Source organism: Oncorhynchus keta, chromosome 30 (assembly GCF_023373465.1).
Source record: "Oncorhynchus keta strain PuntledgeMale-10-30-2019 chromosome 30, Oket_V2, whole genome shotgun sequence".
Taxonomy (NCBI): Eukaryota; Metazoa; Chordata; class Actinopteri; order Salmoniformes; family Salmonidae; genus Oncorhynchus; species Oncorhynchus keta.
The window spans coordinates 42,045,405-42,063,610 of NC_068450.1; the positions used below are offsets into that span (position 1 = coordinate 42,045,405).

At 40.8% G+C, this 18,206-nt stretch overlaps 2 protein-coding genes across 2 annotated transcripts; both read right to left on the reverse strand.

Annotated features, from left to right (window-relative positions):
• Positions 1–2,737: 2,737 nt before the first annotated feature.
• Positions 2,738–6,451, reverse strand: LOC118363614 (glutathione S-transferase P-like). Its single transcript, XM_035744671.2, has 7 exons — positions 6,292–6,451; positions 5,449–5,484; positions 4,321–4,427; positions 3,903–3,990; positions 3,672–3,775; positions 3,385–3,486; positions 2,738–3,153 (listed from the first exon to the last, which is right to left on the reverse strand). Coding segments are annotated over exons 1-7 (627 nt in total). The 5' UTR covers positions 6,293–6,451; the 3' UTR covers positions 2,738–2,964.
• An 8,102-nt stretch (positions 6,452–14,553) lies between these two features.
• On the reverse strand, positions 14,554–17,717 carry LOC118363615 (glutathione S-transferase P-like). The gene is made up of 7 exons (XM_035744672.2): positions 17,603–17,717; positions 17,311–17,343; positions 16,550–16,656; positions 15,851–15,938; positions 15,656–15,759; positions 15,142–15,243; positions 14,554–14,988 (listed from the first exon to the last, which is right to left on the reverse strand). Coding segments are annotated over exons 1-7 (624 nt in total). The 5' UTR covers positions 17,604–17,717; the 3' UTR covers positions 14,554–14,799.
• Between the last annotated feature and the right edge of the window lie 489 nt (positions 17,718–18,206).

An 18,206-nucleotide genomic window follows, 5' to 3' on the forward strand; every position in this document is an offset into this window, starting at 1 on the left:
ACCAGACTCAATGATTTGCTGTGGGGCTCTTGTAAATTAATCCTGACCTTGACAGGAAGCCAATCTGAGAATGATGGCTTGAACACATCCCTGGCTTTAGCTGGGAGGGGGGAGTTAAGTCCTGGGAGACAGCTGATGAAAGTATAGTACTGGCATCAGTCTGATCACAGAGCGGCTCTGGTGAAATGTTTAAACACGCGTCCCCTGTATACTTAGCTAACTCTAAACCACAAAGGTTTGAATCGAACGCTGGCTTCGATTGGACCCGCTAACAGTGGAGCACTAAGGTGGAGATGGAATGTGTTTAGCGGTTATGGATACTGCCAGGTCTCAGGTTCGCCTGGGTGCGGGACATCACACATTCTATGTGGGAGCTCTCCTCCACGCTCCTTGGAGCATGTAGTGGAGATGGTATGTGCCTTACCATTAGCTGACACTACCAGGCCTCAGGCTTGCCTGAGTGCGGGACATCATACATTGTAGGTGGGGAGGTCTCCTCTATGCTCACTAGACTCGAGGCAGAGACTTAACCCATTGAACCCGCAGTGATACGGAATTGCATGGATCTGGCTCATGCCCTACGAAGTGGAGAGAGGTATCTTGTATGGGGAGGGAGGACTACATCTGATGTGGGTAGCACCATCTACACCTATTGATTTGCTGCAGACCTCAGAAAACGGATGGAAGAAGCCTAGGTACCCACTGGGCAGGGATCACTGAATGTCAACTTCATGAAATTCAAAGGAGCGTACCCATCTGTAGTAATCCTGCTCAGTACGAGAGGAACCGCAGGTTCAGACATTTGATGTATGTGCTTGGCTGAGGAGCCAATGTTGCGAAGCTACCACCTGTGGAATAGCCCTAAACGCAATGATACCGTAGCGCTGCGGATCTTCGGTTGGCCCGGCATAGCCTGCTTCTTTTGGCAGGTGACTAGAGCCGTTCATGACGGGGTTGGGGTGCAGCCGGATGAGTTGCCACCCCTCTCCTGATGCGCACTGCATGTTTGTGGGGAACCTCGTGCTAATTCACTCATAGACAAGTGAATGGGTCAAGGTTGAGGGTCAAGGTTTCATACGTAGCAGAGAACGTCACACACTACGATTTATTGAAAGTCAGCCGTCGATCCAAGCTTTTGTCAGGGACGGAAGGAGTCTTCCTCCACCACCATCCTTCTGTACTAACCGGTTACCAGGTGCACGCAGATGGGCCAGAGGCCAGACACAGAGTGTGAGAGCCCAGGCAGGCGGATAGAAGGCGTAAGACATTGGGCTCTGGATAGGTAGGGGACTAGGTGCCCGTGCTCTGGTGGGACTTCGAGTCAGGTTGTGACTCGCTGTGGAAGTCAAAGGGTCACAAGGTGCACGAGGAGGCCTCCCCCAAGGGGGGGGGGGGCACTCAGTCTGGGCAGGGGCGGCTGGACTGGGGTCAGCACTCAGGCTGTGTAGTAGGCACTCAGGCTGTTGGAGTAGGGACTTAGTCTGAGTGGGTAAAAAGTGGGCAGGTCACCAGGTGCACAGAGTCTGTTTTTGGGTTACCATGTGCACATGGTTCCTGACAGCCGGGACTAGACGTTTTGTAATTCCAGAGAGTAAGCTATACTCTAAGGCGGAGAGGGGTGTTGACTGGATAGGGAGAGTAGGTGCGGAGGACTGGAGGTCTGTAGTTCCAGGGAGTAAGCTATACTCACAGGCCCAGGGAGAGGGCAGGCAGGCAGGCAGGGAGTCAGAGGTCACTGGGGGCCTGCCTGGAGGTCAGGAAGGCCCCAGGAAGAAGGCCCAAGTGAATTGGTGTGTGTGTGACACTATCCTTCAGGGGGGGCAGAGCAGGAAAATGTATGTAAAATGGACAGACGAAAGGGTGTGCAATATGTAGGTCCACTGAGTGAACCTTGTTTGAGGTCAGTAGGTCACATGACCAAGGGGCTATTGAAATTCTAAAGTTTACACAATTTATGTAAAATCGTGTTAGATGAAAATGGACAAACTAAAGGGTGTGCAATATAGAAGGGTAGTCAGTAGGCTTCCTAAACCTTGTTTGTCCAGTAGGTGCTATTGAAATTCTAAACAATGAAAAACAAAGAAATTCAAGTAAAATCACCTGAGATTAAAATTGACAAACTATAGGGTGTGCAATATATATTGCTAGTGAGTGGATACTCTGAAAGTAGTTTGAGAATTGTAGGTCACATGACCAAGGAGCAATTGAAATTAGAAACATTGAAAAACATTTAAAATAAAACTAAAATCGCATGAGATGCAAATTGGTGTGCAATATGTAGGCCCACTGAGTGTACATCATGAACCTTGTTAAAATGTGTGGTTGCTATTGAATTTCAAAAATGTAAATAAATAATAGTGCGAGATGTAAATCTACAAAAAAAAAAGAGTGCAATGTGTCTATGCCATCGGGTTAGCTAGAACCAGTTTAAAGTTTTAGGAGTAATGGTTAAAGAGCCATTGAAATGTGAACATTTTGATTTGTCACTATGTTGATGGTCCCTAACTGCTTGTGGAAAACAAAGTTGAACTACAGCCGAATATCCAATCTGAATCGGTCTTTACCTCAGTATGCCAAAAGGCCAAGGAGAGGAGTGCCCCCTACTGACCATCTTCTGTATGTACTGTACCAATTCTTCTTCATGGCTTGTCATAATGGCAATTACCATAACATTCACAGAACTGCAAAGAAGTGATACATGTACTACAGAACCTGTAAATGTCTACTAAATTTCAAGTTTAAGTTCAAAAGTGCTTTTCAAAAAGACCTTTATTTTTTGAACACATGACAATTACAATTCATCATGTCATACAAAAGTCATTAGTATCTAACAATTGTACATAAAGTTAACTACAAGCTTATTGTAGGCTAATGTGTAAGTTGGACACAAAAAATGGCTATTATCCATGACCATTCAGGTTACAGTATAAGGGGTGGAATTTAACCTCCTTTGTTCAGCAGAATTCACTGTTTGCCATTGCCGTTAATGGGCAGTTTCTTGTAGGCTTCAGAGTCTAGGAAGGTCTTGATTTTGGGACGGGCAGACATCTTCTCTACAAAACTCTTCAGGGAGGGGAAGGTATCCAGGCAACTGGAGCAGAGCACCAGGTGGTTGAGAAGGACTTCAAACAGACTATAGTCAGCAAAGGAAGGCTACGTAGGATAGGGATCATAGAAATAGAATCTCGCATTATTAACTTCAATGGGGATGCCTGCTCTATTCATTCTTGTTTTGTAACAGACACTACTGTGATTACATGAGAACCAAACCATTTAGTTAATGCATTTTGGTAAATATATACAACTAATGATTGCAGTATGTACTACATTAGAAGTCAATTTTTTCAAGAACCCCATTTTTGGGTGCATTGCAGCATCGATTACCTTGTCGCCAACAAGAAAACCAGTCTTGTTTTTGGCCATCACAGCTTCAAACTTGTCAAGGTGGTTAGGAAGGTCTTTGATGTATACATCTTTACCAGTATCCTATGAAAAGACAAAGTGATTCATCATAATGACACTTACTAAATGTTTACCCATTAAGCTGTATTAAATAAAATAAAAAAATGTTTGGTCTCTACACTTTGAAACAAATGTTTACTGCACAGTACAGGTAAAATGTTTTATGAACTGTACCCTTAGTCTGATTTTCAGCTTTCATAAATACTTACGTATTCCTGGTAAATCATTTTTACGTATTTAAGACGAAGGTCCTCAACACCATCACACATCATGTCAATGAGGGCAGCCTCCTTGCCATCTTTCCCATAGGCATCTGTGTGTGTATTCGAGTTAAGCATAAAATGTCAATTATACTTTCACCTATATTTGATAGATTATAAAGGGTAAATAGAGTGAGGAAAACAATGTAAATATATGACATAACGATTGAGATCAATTACCATGATTGCGGCCCAAGTGCCTCAGAATAGCATTTGACTGGTACAGGGCAAATCCTCCATCTTCTAACTTGGGCAACTGACCAAATACCTAAAACCCCAAAATGGAAGTGATATTTATTATAGATTTTAACAACTAATGGGGACATGGGGGTTTACATTTGTTGTAGCTGAATCAAATCTACATTGATGATAACAGAAGATACAGGTAAATAATGGAACAAGAGATTAATCTCTTTACTTAAATAAGAATCATGGAAAGCGCAGGCAGAGATTGTAGAAACAAACAGTGTACACTAAACAAACCGATCATCCTTCAAAAGCACATCCCAGCTGTTATCACTAGACCATCACTGGCTAAACTGAACAGGTTGACAAATGAAAAAGATGGTAACAAATGAATGATCCATTCCCCACTCACACAAGTGGCTTTCAGATCTCCCTTCATCCAGTCCGCAAAGTCCACCACGATCTCCTTCCATTCCTGTCCCTGGTCGGCCATCATGATTCTCATAGCGCCACAGCGGCCTGTGATAAACAAGAGTCTCTGTTAGCACAGGTCAACCAAAACAGATCTCAATCATAAGACACTTTGGCACAGATCTAGCAAGTCATACATATGTTTCCAGACTAGATAATTATTTATATATACAACTTTTCATGATTATTCAAGTAAAAAACATTTTATGGGTTCAAGTCAATGAACCCTTAGTCCCATGACACAATTGTTCACCAGTGCACTCCACATTAATCTGGGTCACATGCTCCTGACAGAAAGCCAGCCCTCCTCATTACTCAAGCACCATGAATAATGTAAACAAATAGGAGTACTTTGGAAACAAAACTGTTTAAGTTTATGAACAGTGATCATGGGGGCCAGCTGAGCCAAACTAATACTCCAAGTATTTCCTGTGATAACAATCAAAAATGTATGGGTGAGGCTAAACTGCAACTGTGGGTGAAATCCAGGTCATATCTTGTGTGAAAGATCACGCACGGTGTTAAGATTACCTGGGATGACTTCACTTACAGTTTAAAACCAATAGAAACACAATTTTGAGTGTTGATTCAAGCTGCTAGCAGTAGGCTATTGCAGCATTTCCCAAACTCGGTCCTCGGGACCCCTAGGAGTGAACGTTTTGGTTTTTGCCCTAATACTACACAGCTGATTCAAATGACCAAAACTTCAAGATTAGTCGATGATTTGAATCAGCTGTGTAGTGCTCGGGCAAAAACTAAAACACACAATTTGGGAAACCCTGGGCTATTGGGTAATGAATGACAGATAAGGTCTTTGGATATGACACTTAAATGCAAAGTTTGTGAATATGCGCAGTAGAATTTGCAAGGCTTTTGTCTTTGACTTCAAGCAATCTTACTCCATCACAATATAACATCTGTCAAATTGAAGGAAAGATTTAGTAATAAATGATCAATATGAAAAGCTTATAACAGGGAATGCACTCTCCAATAGTAGGCTATTATTACTTCAAAACAATAGCCAGGCTCTAGCATGTGATGTTGAATAGGATTAACTGACTCAACATACCTCGGACTCCAAAGTAGGTGATTGTGTAGGGACCCACTGTGGAGAGGAGATACAAAAACACAACACACGTCAAGTTATTCAAATAAAAATATTTTAAAATCAATGTAGTTTAATTAGTCTGACTTATTACATGGATTCTGACAAGTCTGCCTCCCGTTGATATTTCAACTAATTACATAGCTGATTTTAGTACATTTAGTAATGTATAGTATCAAGTGCTATTTGCATGTGAAAATGACATGCAACATTACATATTGCTTGACATAGTTTTGTTGCCAATCAAATCTGTCAGTGTGACAGGTCTGTGGGTCTTTAAAGCATATCGAGTATCCGGGTACTTTCTGGTCTAGTAAAGTTCACCCCACACCACTGTTATGCAAGGAACATAATCTTTGGCCACTGTCTGACAACACATCTCAACCGACTAAAATATAGACATGCTGGAATACGAAATGTTTATCTGCACGTGAAAACATTGCACCTTCAGCTAGCTAGAATATAATGAATTAAAAACGTCAACCATGCATAACTGGGTAGAAGGGCTTTCGGTTGTGCCGTTACATAAGAACCCTCCGTTTAAACCAAGAAAATAGCCTAACTTCCAGCTAACTATAGTGCTTTTCGGTCGTATTTTTTAGTTTACCGTCGACGATGAAGTTGCAAAAACGATTAGTCCTAGATCACTAGGCTAGTTCAAAACTATCTTCATTAAATGGCACAGTGAGTGCACGACAGACAGCTGTCTGTGTGCTAGTATGAGGGGTAAAATCCTAATTTAGATTAGCTATTGCACATCGCTTTACAATGTTTAAAAGGCATTACTGTCTATAGCTAGTTACTTACTTGTATGCTGTAAGAGTCGTAGTGGCCCTGACAGTAACTATGGAACCAGTGCTGCCAACTAATTTTCAGGGTAAGTTGTTTGAGGCAGGTTGATTTGTTGCTAAATCACGTTGTACGTAAAAACACGTCATTACGTAGAATACACAATCACGTTACTCAAATTGACTGGCTCAGCTCCGCAAAAATATGATTTGACATTTGTTCCGGTACAGACTTCCACTCTTTTCTGTAATTCTGGATGTAAGATGTTGATTGATGTTGTGCGTTCTATTCAAGATCAAACATTCGTGACCAACTATATTCATTGGGTTTGGCTCGTCGATCTCGTACTACTTACTACTGCTGCAGTCAGCCAACAATGATTTGCATGCCTGTGTACGAGCTGAGTGCCTGCTGTTGACGTAACTCACAATGCACTTTTGCAGCCAGGCACGTGTTGTGACTGAGTGTGTTACAGAGAAAATCGTTTTTGTGTAATTTAGAGGGTAAATACGTGCATTCAGCGTTTGAGTCACTTTTAAAAAGTTGCTAAAAGTTACAAATACATTTTTAAAAGTATCTAAATTTGTTGCTAGGAGCTGTTTGAAAACAAAGTTGCCAGGGGAGTCTGAAAAGTTGATATACAATTTAGCAACAAAATTACTAAATTGGCATCACTGTATGGAACGCCGTGTGGGTCAAAAAGCCTGTGGTCAAAACTCAATATTGTCAATGCTACTCGTGTGAAGTAATACCCCGACTTCACTGCTTGCGTGTGCGAGCGTTGCGAAATAAATTTTAAAATCTATATTATTCAGTTATTGCATACACACTGCTCGCGCCTGCGTTGCCAAGGGCTAACAGGCTGACTACACCACTCGCATCACTTGCGCGAGCGTTGCAAAATACATTTATAAATGTATGTTATTCAATTATTGCGCGCGCCAACGAGCGTCTGCGTTGACCAGGGATAAAATAGAAGTCAGTTCTATTTCTGAAAGATTTGTCAATTATGCATTTTACATACGTCAGATTGCGTTTTCTTTGATAGCTCCACTTTCAACACCATCCTGACCCACAAACTGGTTAGCAGACTCAGGCCTCTGTGTGAAAACCCTGTAATAACAAATTAGATTTTTTACATTATCACAAGAATGTGTATCCCCAGAATGGACCCAACACCTAAACATGCTGACGACACGAGCATTGTACACCTTATCACCTGTGATCATGAGTACATGGAGGAGCTGTGGGATCTGACATAATGGTGATAGGACAACAGCCTCACCGTAAGCAAAACAAAGTAGATGGTGAGACTTAATGACCATTCTCCCACCAGTGCTTCTCCACTACCCTCATCAACTTGCTGCACCACAACCTATGTGAAAATTACAGTGTCTGTTTTTATTGCCATAACACATGTAAATGAAATGTTGTCCATATTTACTGTAAGATTTATTTATGGTAACATTGCACATATTGTAACATTATAGTCCTTTTTCATACATGACTTAACTGCTTTGCATAATGCTCAGTTTACCGACTAAGAAATCATACATTAATTAAAATAATAAAGCTGCATTATGTATTACTGTGTCCAACTGATTCTGATTGGTTGTAATTTTTTTGAAACTTTCACCACACAACTTCTTTTGCTGATGGTCAATCCTGTCGGAAACTTTAATATCAATCCTTTTGGGACACATAACCCATTAACATTGGCTGCAGTATTCTGAACTTTACTAGAAAGTCATGCAATAAACATTTAGATAATTCCCCTTAAATGAATTCAATTTTTATTTGTCACATGCGCTAAATACAACAGATGTAGACCTTACAGTGAAATGCTTACGTACACGCCCTTAACAAACAATTCAGTTAAGAAAAATACCTTAAATAAATAAAAGTATAATTAAATAAGTCATTAAAGAGCAGCAGTAAAATATCAATAGTGAGGCTATATACAGGGCATACCTGTACAAAGTCAATGTGCGGTGGCACCGGTTAGTCGAGGTAATATGTGCATGTAGGTAGAGATATTAAAGTGACTAGGCATAGAGAGTAGCAGCAGCATGAAAAAGGAGGGGGGTTGCAATGCAAATAGTCTGGGTAGCCATTTGATTAAATGTTTAGTAGTTTGATGGCTTTGGGGTAGAACTTGTTTGTGTAAGAACTGTATCTGTGGCTCCGCTGGGAATCCCAGCCCAGGAATGTCTGAAGCCCCCGAAGTGAAAATGGTAACCTTCTCCAGCGTTAAAGGGTATGCGTTCCCCTCTGAAAAAAGAATGGGAGGGGTCCATAAGTAACACTTATTGGAGATCACGATACTCTAAGTGAAAATAGTTTGGTATTTAATTGATCTATTACGTGAAAGAATAAGGTTATAACATGGTGTCCCACAGTTGTGAGAGTGATTAGGTGATATATTTTACTGATGTGGGCCGTGTTACTTCAATGATCATGGTTTTGCACCTAACCTTCCACTTCCAGCAGCCAGTCCCTCCAGAAACATACGACTCTGCTCTCTAATGCTCTTTGATTGGTACCAGGTGGGGCGAGCTCTGCTTTGAAGAGAGAAGCTAAGTCATTGTCCAAAAGAGGCTTCTCAGCGTAGATGAAAACCTCTCTGAAGAGGCTTGAGGGTCTATTCATGTAAGGCAGGAGACCTAGACAATCCAGACACTTTTAAATCATAAAGCAAAAAAAAGTCACATAATGAATTTGCCCTGAAGAATTTAACTCAACTTATGAGATTCCTCATCCCGTAGCCTGCTTTCTATGTAGAACTTTGTGGCTGACTCCACCAGGGCATCCCTCTCCTCCAATGTACGAATGTATCGCACTGAACCCAACATGACCAGTTGTTTGGTGGCCTCTATGACCGCTTCCTGTGCCTCGTCAACAGTTTGTGCTAACTGGATCTTAGATAGTTCAATAAGTGTTTTGGGACAAATTAGCAGAACAATAAACTGATTATCACTACCCTTAAAAAAGATTGACTGCCAACAAAAAGAAACCAAATCCATGTGGAAAAGTATTCATGAACAACTACAACCCTAATATTTTTTCAAACTTAGTGCAAATTAACAGTCACAGAATATCCATGACAGTCTAAAGTTACTTACCTTCCTCAACCTCTGAGTCATATTCCACAATTCTTTCAGTTTTGGCACAGGAGGTTGTAGGCGACACACTTGCCTGTATAGCCTCTCTGAAAAAATGTGTGGCTCTACACCCCCAAGTACCAGACAGACCGCAATTATGCGGCCTCCTGCTTGTATACACCATCATAGAGTGCTGTCACACGGAAGACAAACAGTAAATGAAGGACACATTACATAACATTTTTGCCAATCAGGTCCCTCCAAATATTGCAGAGGAATGGATGGCACTCATTAGCAGCCCAAGACATTCTCTTGAGGGATCACCCTCATCAGCTGCCCCTTCTCCGTCAGCATCCCTAAAAACCATGTCTATTTTTGCCGGATTAAAGCAGGATCTCTTAAGCCACAATCATCAACCTTGTCCCTCATCACGTTAATTTGGTTGGCATCAGAGGCAAAAGTGAGTCAACCTTGCTGCTCATTAACTTCAGCAGTACCTTCCTTTTAATGGGGTTATGGCTCCCTCTAATGTTGCATTTACATACACACAGTCTGTTACCTGCCATTGCACTTTGACCAAACGATATCCAGATTGAATCCTACTGTAAAGATGGGGTGGTACCTTTTCCCATGTGTTGAACTCTCCTCAATCTCCCCGAGCATAAACAAATGATATGAACCCTGAACTATACTAAACCCGAAAAGGAAACATGTAAAGATCCAAAAGGGGGTTTTCCTACTAGCTAATGCCGGTGCTTTACTGCACCGCTGTAACTCTGCGTTGTGTGTGGTAGTTTTAATCAAGCAGAACTCACTCTCTGCATCCTGCATCTGCATCCAAAATAAAATAAAACATTTGTAGAGCCACATATCTTCTGAGAAACATAGACTCTTTCTCTCATAGTGCATCAAAATGATTTGAGCACGAGCACGCAGGGCAAAACGTAAGTACACACTCCCCTACTCCCAGGATGCAGACATGCATAATAACAAATCAACATGCGATATTAATATATAAACCTGGTGAAACTCACACAGTACTTTAACAACTTTTACACTAACATGCAGGGAATTTGAACTCTCCAATGTAGACTCTTAAGTCCGCATAGCTACTCTATAGCCTCATCCTTTATATATATGGAAATGAAAATCAATAAAAGAAGATTGAGGCTCTTCCACCTAAAACCAAGCCTGGGCACCAATATAGATTCACACATATCTCAGTCTGAGCTATAGTGGCAGTTGCTTTAGCAAGAAAATAATAAAGATACGAATATTACTGAACAGGAGCACTTGAGAACTCACATCACTGCTTCATGATCAGATTCAAATGTAAAAGTTATCCAATGCTGTGGAGGTGCAGCTTAAAGTTATTTACCCGAGAGAGTCAATAAATGCAGCAGCCTCTTCAGGTGTGTAGAGTTTTTTAGGTGATCCATTGACCATAATCTTAGTCATAGTCAATGTGCTCCGCCATTTTGCGCACCTGTTTCTCAAGTGCCTTTATCTTAGTGTCCATTGATGTAGTTGAAGTTTGATGTAGTTTGAAGTTTCCACAGTAGCAATTATTCCTTCTGCCTCATCCACAAGCTTGACAACCATCTGTAGTTCTTCTGAATGGCCTGCTATTGCTTCCAAGACCATTCCTATCTTAACATCGATCACTTTAGTAATGTTATCCGTCATTCTTTGAATTACCAGGTCCATTGTGCCTGGATCCGCAATGGTGTTAGCTTCTCTAATGTTGGTCGAGTTCTTAGTAGTGCTGCTGGGCATGCTATCAGAAATTTTGGAGAAATAGCCGTCAATACTCATTGTAGGATAGCCTATTTAGCCAATTCTACCACTTTTTCAAGCTAGAAAATCTATATAAAAAGATAAATTAACAAATGCCATGGGAGTTCGCTGGAACACAGTGTTCTCTCTACGGTGCCATTTTGTCCCTCCCGAATCAACCTTGTTAACGTGGACTGAAGGGCATCAAGTCCAGGATTATTGGAGAGCAGAAGCCAAGTGCAGCCATTTAGGGTATGTTTGCAATGGATAAGGAAGTTATTTCTCACAATATGGTGTTGGTGCTTTAAACTGACTGTACACCGATTAATGACATCTGTTTGAAAGGAGGAGCTAGGGAAATTGGTTAGTAAAATTAGCATGTTGAAGAACACGTTAAGTTATCGTGTGTAGGTGTACATTTAGCAGCTGTAGGCGTTAATTTGACTGTGCAGGACTGCTTGCAGCATTTTATTTAGAACATTGGACCACCTGCAAGCACATTTGCACCTGCATATTTGACGGTGTAGGCATTAACTTGGCGCGTGAAGACGTTAACTTAACGAGTGAACGCGTTAACTTTGCGCCCGCACCTGCGTAGTATCAAAAGATTGCGTTTTGACCCCTTGGTTTATGACCCAAACGGCGTTCCACAGCTTTCTGCAAAGTCATACTGATTTACCATCACTGAAGTTACGCTGTTGCCTTGAATGAGTTCCAAAGCTTCTTTGTTTCCAACAATATGCTGTAGTCTTGCGATATCAGTCATGCAAATCCCAAGCAAAGTCGAAGGCGTGACCTTCAAGTCTATAGTCACATTCTCATCATCTGCAAGTCAATTACTTATTTACAGTGGTGGGAAGAGTACCTAATTGTTACTCTCGAAAATCACTCAATTAAAACTGAATTTTCCCACTAAAATACTACTTGAGTAAAAGTATGAAAGTATTTTGTTTTAAATGTACCTAAATATCAAAAGTAAATGTAAATGTTAAAATATACTTAAGTATCAAAAGTAAAATTATAGATAATTTCAAATGACTTATATTAAGATTTTTTTTTTTAAATATAAGGATAGCCAGGGGCACATGCCAGATCAGAGGCAGTAGGGATGACCAGGGTTGAGGATTATTTCTGTCTGTCATAAACCCCTTTTGTGGGGAAAAACTCATTCTGATTTGCTGGGCCTAGCTTCCAAGTGGGTGGGCCTGTGCCCTCCAAGGCCCCCTCGTGGCTGTGCATTTGCCCAGTCATGTGAAATCCATAGGTTAGGGCCTAATGAATTTATTTCAATTGACTGATTTCCTTATATGAACTGTAACTCAGTAAAATCTTTGAAATTATTGCATGTTCCGTTAATATTTTTGTTCAGTGTACTTAACTGCAATATTAACCTAGGTCTATTCTTTGGAAAAATATAGGCTTAATGACTTGAGGCAAGATGTGTGCTTTTTATGTATGTCTCTGGAAGGTTCTTGGTGTAAATATGGGGTAACGCAAATGTGAGTACTATACATCTACAGACAACTATTATGGAAATTTCTATGACTTGGCAAAATCTCATGATCTGCATAAAGACTTCTGTGGCCAGCCAGTGCATACCAGAAAAGCTGTTTATCATTCTAAGTCAGCCTGTCTACACTCTTAGAGAAAAGGGTTCCAAAAGGATTCTTCCGCTGTCGCCATAGGATAATCCTTTTTGTTTCCAGGTAAAACCCGATTTTGGTTCCAGGTAGAACCATTTCAGGTTCCATGTAGAACCCTCTGTGGAAAGGGTTCTACCTGAAACCAAAAAGTTATACCTGGAACAAACAAGGATTTTATAAAAGGTTCTCCTATGGGGACAGCCTAAGAACCAATTAAACAATTTTTCTAAGAGTGTACTGTAGATGTATCTTCAAGCATATCTCCTCATGTGAGCATTTAAAAATGCCTTCTCTAAGGTGTGGTCCATGAACATGCTACAGTTTAACTGTCCATGAATTTCATGCATGCCTGAAATTAGGCCAAACCACAGTAAATTGGGAAATTGAGAGCAAACAAATGTAGAGCTGCAAAAAGTTGACATTTCCTAAGCCCAATGAGTCTCTTTCAATTATACTGCACAAAAACATAAACGCAACATCCAACAATTTCAATTATTTTTCTGAGTGACAGTAAATTTAAGGAAAACAGTCAATTGAAATAAATTCATTAGGCCCTAATCTATTGATTTGACATGACTAAGCAGGGGCAAAGCAATGGGTGGGCCTGGGAAGGCAATAGCCCACCCACTGGGGAGCCAGGCCCACCCACTGGGGAGCCAGGCCCACCCACTGGGGAGCCAGGCCCAGTGAATCAGAATGAGTTTTTCCACCACAAGATTTAGAAAGGGCTTTATTACAGAGCTTTATTACAGACAGAAATACTCCTCAGTTTCATCAGCTGTCCGGGTGGCTGGTCTCAGACAATCCTGCAGGTGAAAAAGCTGGATGTGGAGGCCCTGGGCTGGCGTGGTTACACATTGTATGCAGTTGTGAGGCCAGTTGGATGTACTGCCAAGTCCTATAAAATGACACTGAAGGTGGTTTATGCTAGAGAAATTAACATTGCATTCTCTGTTAATAGCTCTGTTGGACATTCCTGCAGTCAGCATGCCAATGCCACGCTCCCTCAAAACGTAAGAAATCTGTGGCATTGTGTTGTGTGACAAAACAGCACATTTTATAGTGGCCTCTTATTGTCCCCAGCACAAGGTGCACGTGTGTAATGACCATGCTGTTTAATCAGCTTCTTGATATGCCACACCTGTCAGGTGGATGGATTATCTTGGCAAAGGAGAAATGCTCACTAACAGGGATGTAAACAAATGTTTGCACAACATTTGATGGATATAAGCTTTTTTTGTGTATGGAACATCTCTGTTGATATTTTATTTCAGCTCATGAAACATGGGACCAACACTTTACATGTTGCGTTTGTATTTTTGTTCAGTATAAATGCTCACTATATATGACTGCAAATACCAAACCTGATCCTCCTTCCCTATATATTGTCTCCTCACACTCTTTCTTAACTTGACACCTGACAACAACCATGACTTGCACATTTGGCTCTTCACTGTAGGTAAGTTGAGCTGCTGTTTGTAATAGAATACTTGAGAAAATGTTTTAGTCAATTGTTTCTACAAGTGTCAATAGGATCCACTACCACTTATTCTAAAAGGAAAATATTAAATTGAAAATATTTAAGCAATGAAGCCCAGGAGGGCATGGTATATTGGATATATTGTCACGGCTGGGAGAAGGTGGCTGGAAAATGACCTTGTCATTACAATATATCTGATAGACCACAGCCTCAAGGGTGTTATTGCTTTTATATAAAACGTATCTGCCAATATTTTTGACACACAAAACAATAGCGAAAATTCTATGTATATGCAAATGTCCTTTATTAAACAATAACATCATTTTTAACACTCCTCGCCACAAGTGGGTAGCACTGGTAACAGGCACAAACAGACAGAAACCTACTCCACCAAGACACACAGTACTCAATATACAGCCAAATTACAATTCAAGGTGATCCATTCTGGTTGAATGTAAACATATTGTGGCATATTAGATATGATATAATATTGAGGTACGATAAGAGGACTAAGGCCACATGGACTTTAGGTTCTCTTCCCAGGAATGATGGGTCTGTTCTTGAAGTCGTCGCTATGAAAGTAAGCATGCAGGTTGGGTCGGGCACACAGCCTCTTCAGGTAGCTCTGGAGGGAGGGGAAGGCATGCAGGCAGGGGGGGCTGAGGACTTGGTGGTGGATCAGCAGGATCACCAGGGCGTAGTCAGCTAAGGAGATCTGCCAGAGAGAGGAAGAGAGCATGAGTACATGAGAAGTCCAGCTCCAAAACCACCCCTAAGCCCTAACCCCTAACCCCTTATCCCTACCCCCATGTACAGTATATGCCAGTTGACGTCTTTGATGATAATTAGAAAACATAAGTGAATGTACCTTGTCGCCAACCAGAAAACTTCCTTTATTGCCGGACAGGGTTTTCTCGAAGGGCTTGAGATCTGTTGGCAGTGCTTTAAGGTACCCCTCTTTACCGGAGTCCTGGGGAACCAAATATCATTCTTAATCATTTTGGGGCTCAATCTAATCAAACTTGCATTGCAGTTACAGTAGGTAAGTGGCAATTCTTCCTACAGTCAATACTATACTATGATATACATATACTATATTAATTTGATCACTGTTGTCGCAGAGAATTTTCCTGCTCTGCAGGAAATTATAAGTGCCCTAGTAGTACCATAAACAGTTATCTTTCTCTCACTAGATCTCTCACGTAAACAAAACACATTTCTGTAAAAGCCTTTTTGAGAATAATCAAATCCTCCTGCTGCAGGATTATTTTACTACTGTGACAAAACTGGTCAAATTAAGATCCAGCAACAGATCTGTATTATGAGGGAGACGATGGGTTTAGATCAAATTGGTTACATTTACCATACATTTGAACACTTACATCTTTCTCGAACATCAGTTTTATGTATTTGTTTAGGAGATCCTGAATGGCTTCATCCATCATGTCAATGAGAGCAGCCTCCCTCTGGTCTTTGCCATAGAGTCCTGGAGCAGAGGATTGATCAAGACATATTGGGTGAGTCAATATGAATTTCAATATGTTGCAAGCAGGATTGTCTGTTTGTTCTCCATTTACCAAGTTTCCGTGCGAGATGTCTCCTTATGGCATTGGTCTGGTACAAAGTGAGGTCACCATCTTCAAATATAGGGAGCTGACCAAACAACTGTGTACAAAATGCAAAGGAAAAATGATCAACAATTCACTTCTAATCCTCTGTCAAAAATCATAATTGTGATTTGTCATGTCCTGAATCACTTAGCATCTCAACGTCATGATTCAAATTCATGATTCTGAGATGAATACCTCCTATGAATACCCTCTTCATAATGCATTATAAGTGCATGAACAACACCGTGTGAGCTTTTTTATAAAGACAGTATTTGTGGTAGGTATGTTTTCTATTGATATGTTTATCAAGTTCTGTTTGGCTGATCTTGCATCCAACCTCCCCCTGTAAGGCTTGTTAGGGGCTCTCTCCTTCTCTGTAAGGCCCACATGGGTAATGTTGCTTAGAAGCCCGGGTTGCCAGTGTCATGTTTGCTCAGTTGCTATCTAAACGGACCCTTTTAGGAGAACATTGTCGACGGTGTATCAGTAAACATTCAGCCAAGGATACACATTTATTCACTTTTTGAAAGTACTTTTTTCCCCCCGAAGGTTACTCCCTCCCCACCAACCCCTGAATTAATGAAGACATTTTTGTCTGCATGTAAAAGTGATGTGAAATGCAGTAACATAACTTGACTATGGTACACTGGTTACCGGGTTACTCACACAGCTGGCTTTGAGAGTGCTCTCCTTCCACATCTCCATGGTGATGACCTTCTCATCAAACTCTGCCCCTTGGTCTTTGAGCATCACTCGGATGACCTCAGCACGACCTGTTAAAGCACAGACCATGGAGATCCTATTCAAATACATTGTATTCTAATTCTTAATTATACGGGGCAGGGGAAAAAATAGGCCTTTTCACACCGCATTGTTCTTAGCCCCGGACGAAGGAGGCTCTTAGCCCTGAGCTAAGGTGCAGTGAGAACGCGCCTAATCTCTACCAAATGAAACCCTAGTACGGCCTCACAAAATGTCTGGTTCTTACAACAAGGTTATAAAGAGAGTTAAAGGGCAAAATGCAATTTACTGTTTAATAAGCAAACTCTATATCCAAACTCTATAATTTCTGTGTTTAGAAGAAGAGGTTAAAAGGTCCAATGTAGCCATTTTTTTTATCTCAATATCAAATCATTTCTGGGTAACAATTAAGTACCTTACCGTTATTGTTTTCAATTAAAATGATACAATTATCTATATCGAAAAACACAGGTAAATCACGTTTTTAACTGCATTGGGTCTTTAAAAAGTCTACTTCAATAGCCAAGTTTTGCATGAAAATTCCATAAAGTGTTGGCAAGAGAGAAGAAACAGACTGACAACCAGGGTAAATGTTGGCTACAGTATTTTGCACTTCAATAGCTGTCCATTCTTAAAACTGAAAAGTTCAACATTGATGGAACATTGATCAGGTCAACATACAGTACCTCGGACTGGAAAATATGTGAGTGTGAGAGACACTAAAGAGAGAAAAAAAAACAGTAATTATTAGTAAGAAAGACAGAAAATTAAAGGCTCTGCACACTAGTTACCTCTCTGAAGTGTGCAGTACAAAGTCAATGTTCTTTATTGTCAGTTTCCTACTTCAGAATATCCAGCAGCACTTGCATAAATATATTGAATGTACATGTTTTCTACCCTTTTTATACAAATCAACCATAACCTATAACTAAACAGGCAAGAAGAGTAGATTAAAAGTTTTGCTATGCATTCACTTACTCTCTGCTATCAGCGGTGGTTTGTAGAGCCAAGTAGTGTGTTAACGCAAAATGCAATACCTGCTCTCCTCTTTGTATTGGCCTTATATACACCTTTGTTGGTTTTGCAATATGACTTGCACATTCACGTTTGGGAGGAGAGTTATGTATTAGAAATAAAGGTGTTCCCCCAGCCAGTGAACCAGTTAGACTTGCCAGAAAGCAGAAGGTCAACTATTTTGGCTGAGTCATGATGATATATACTGAACAGTGTTGGTCCCATGTTTCATGAACTGAAAGAAAAGATCCCAGAAATGTTCCATGTGGACAAAAAGTTTATTTTGCTAAAATGCTACACTGCCCCAGTTCTTCCATGGCCTACATACTCACCAGACATGTCACCCATTGAGCATGTTTGGGAGGCTCTGGATTGACGTGTACGGCAGCATGTTCCAGTTCCCATCAATATCCAGCAACTTCACACAGCAATAATTGTGTTACTAGTCTGGGATCAATTATTGAAGAAGAGTGGGACAACATTCCACAGGCTACAATCAACAGCCTGATCAACTATATGCAAGGGATATATGTTGTGCTGCATGAGGCAAATGATGGTCACACCAGAT

What these genes read in the sequence shown, in the direction of transcription:
- LOC118363614 (XM_035744671.2), bottom strand. An exon ending in GAGATCTGAAAGCCACTTGT is followed by an intron (nt 3,991 to 4,320) that starts GTGAGTGGGGAA and finishes TTGGGGTTTTAG; the next exon opens with GTATTTGGTCAGTTGCCCAA. An exon ending in AAATGATTTACCAGGAATAC is followed by an intron (nt 3,487 to 3,671) that starts GTAAGTATTTAT and finishes GTCTTTTCATAG; the next exon opens with GATACTGGTAAAGATGTATA.
- LOC118363615 (XM_035744672.2), bottom strand. An exon ending in GCACTCTCAAAGCCAGCTGT is followed by an intron (nt 15,939 to 16,549) that starts GTGAGTAACCCG and finishes TTTTGTACACAG; the next exon opens with TTGTTTGGTCAGCTCCCTAT. An exon ending in GTTTTCTGGTTGGCGACAAG is followed by an intron (nt 14,989 to 15,141) that starts GTACATTCACTT and finishes TCTCTCTGGCAG; the next exon opens with ATCTCCTTAGCTGACTACGC.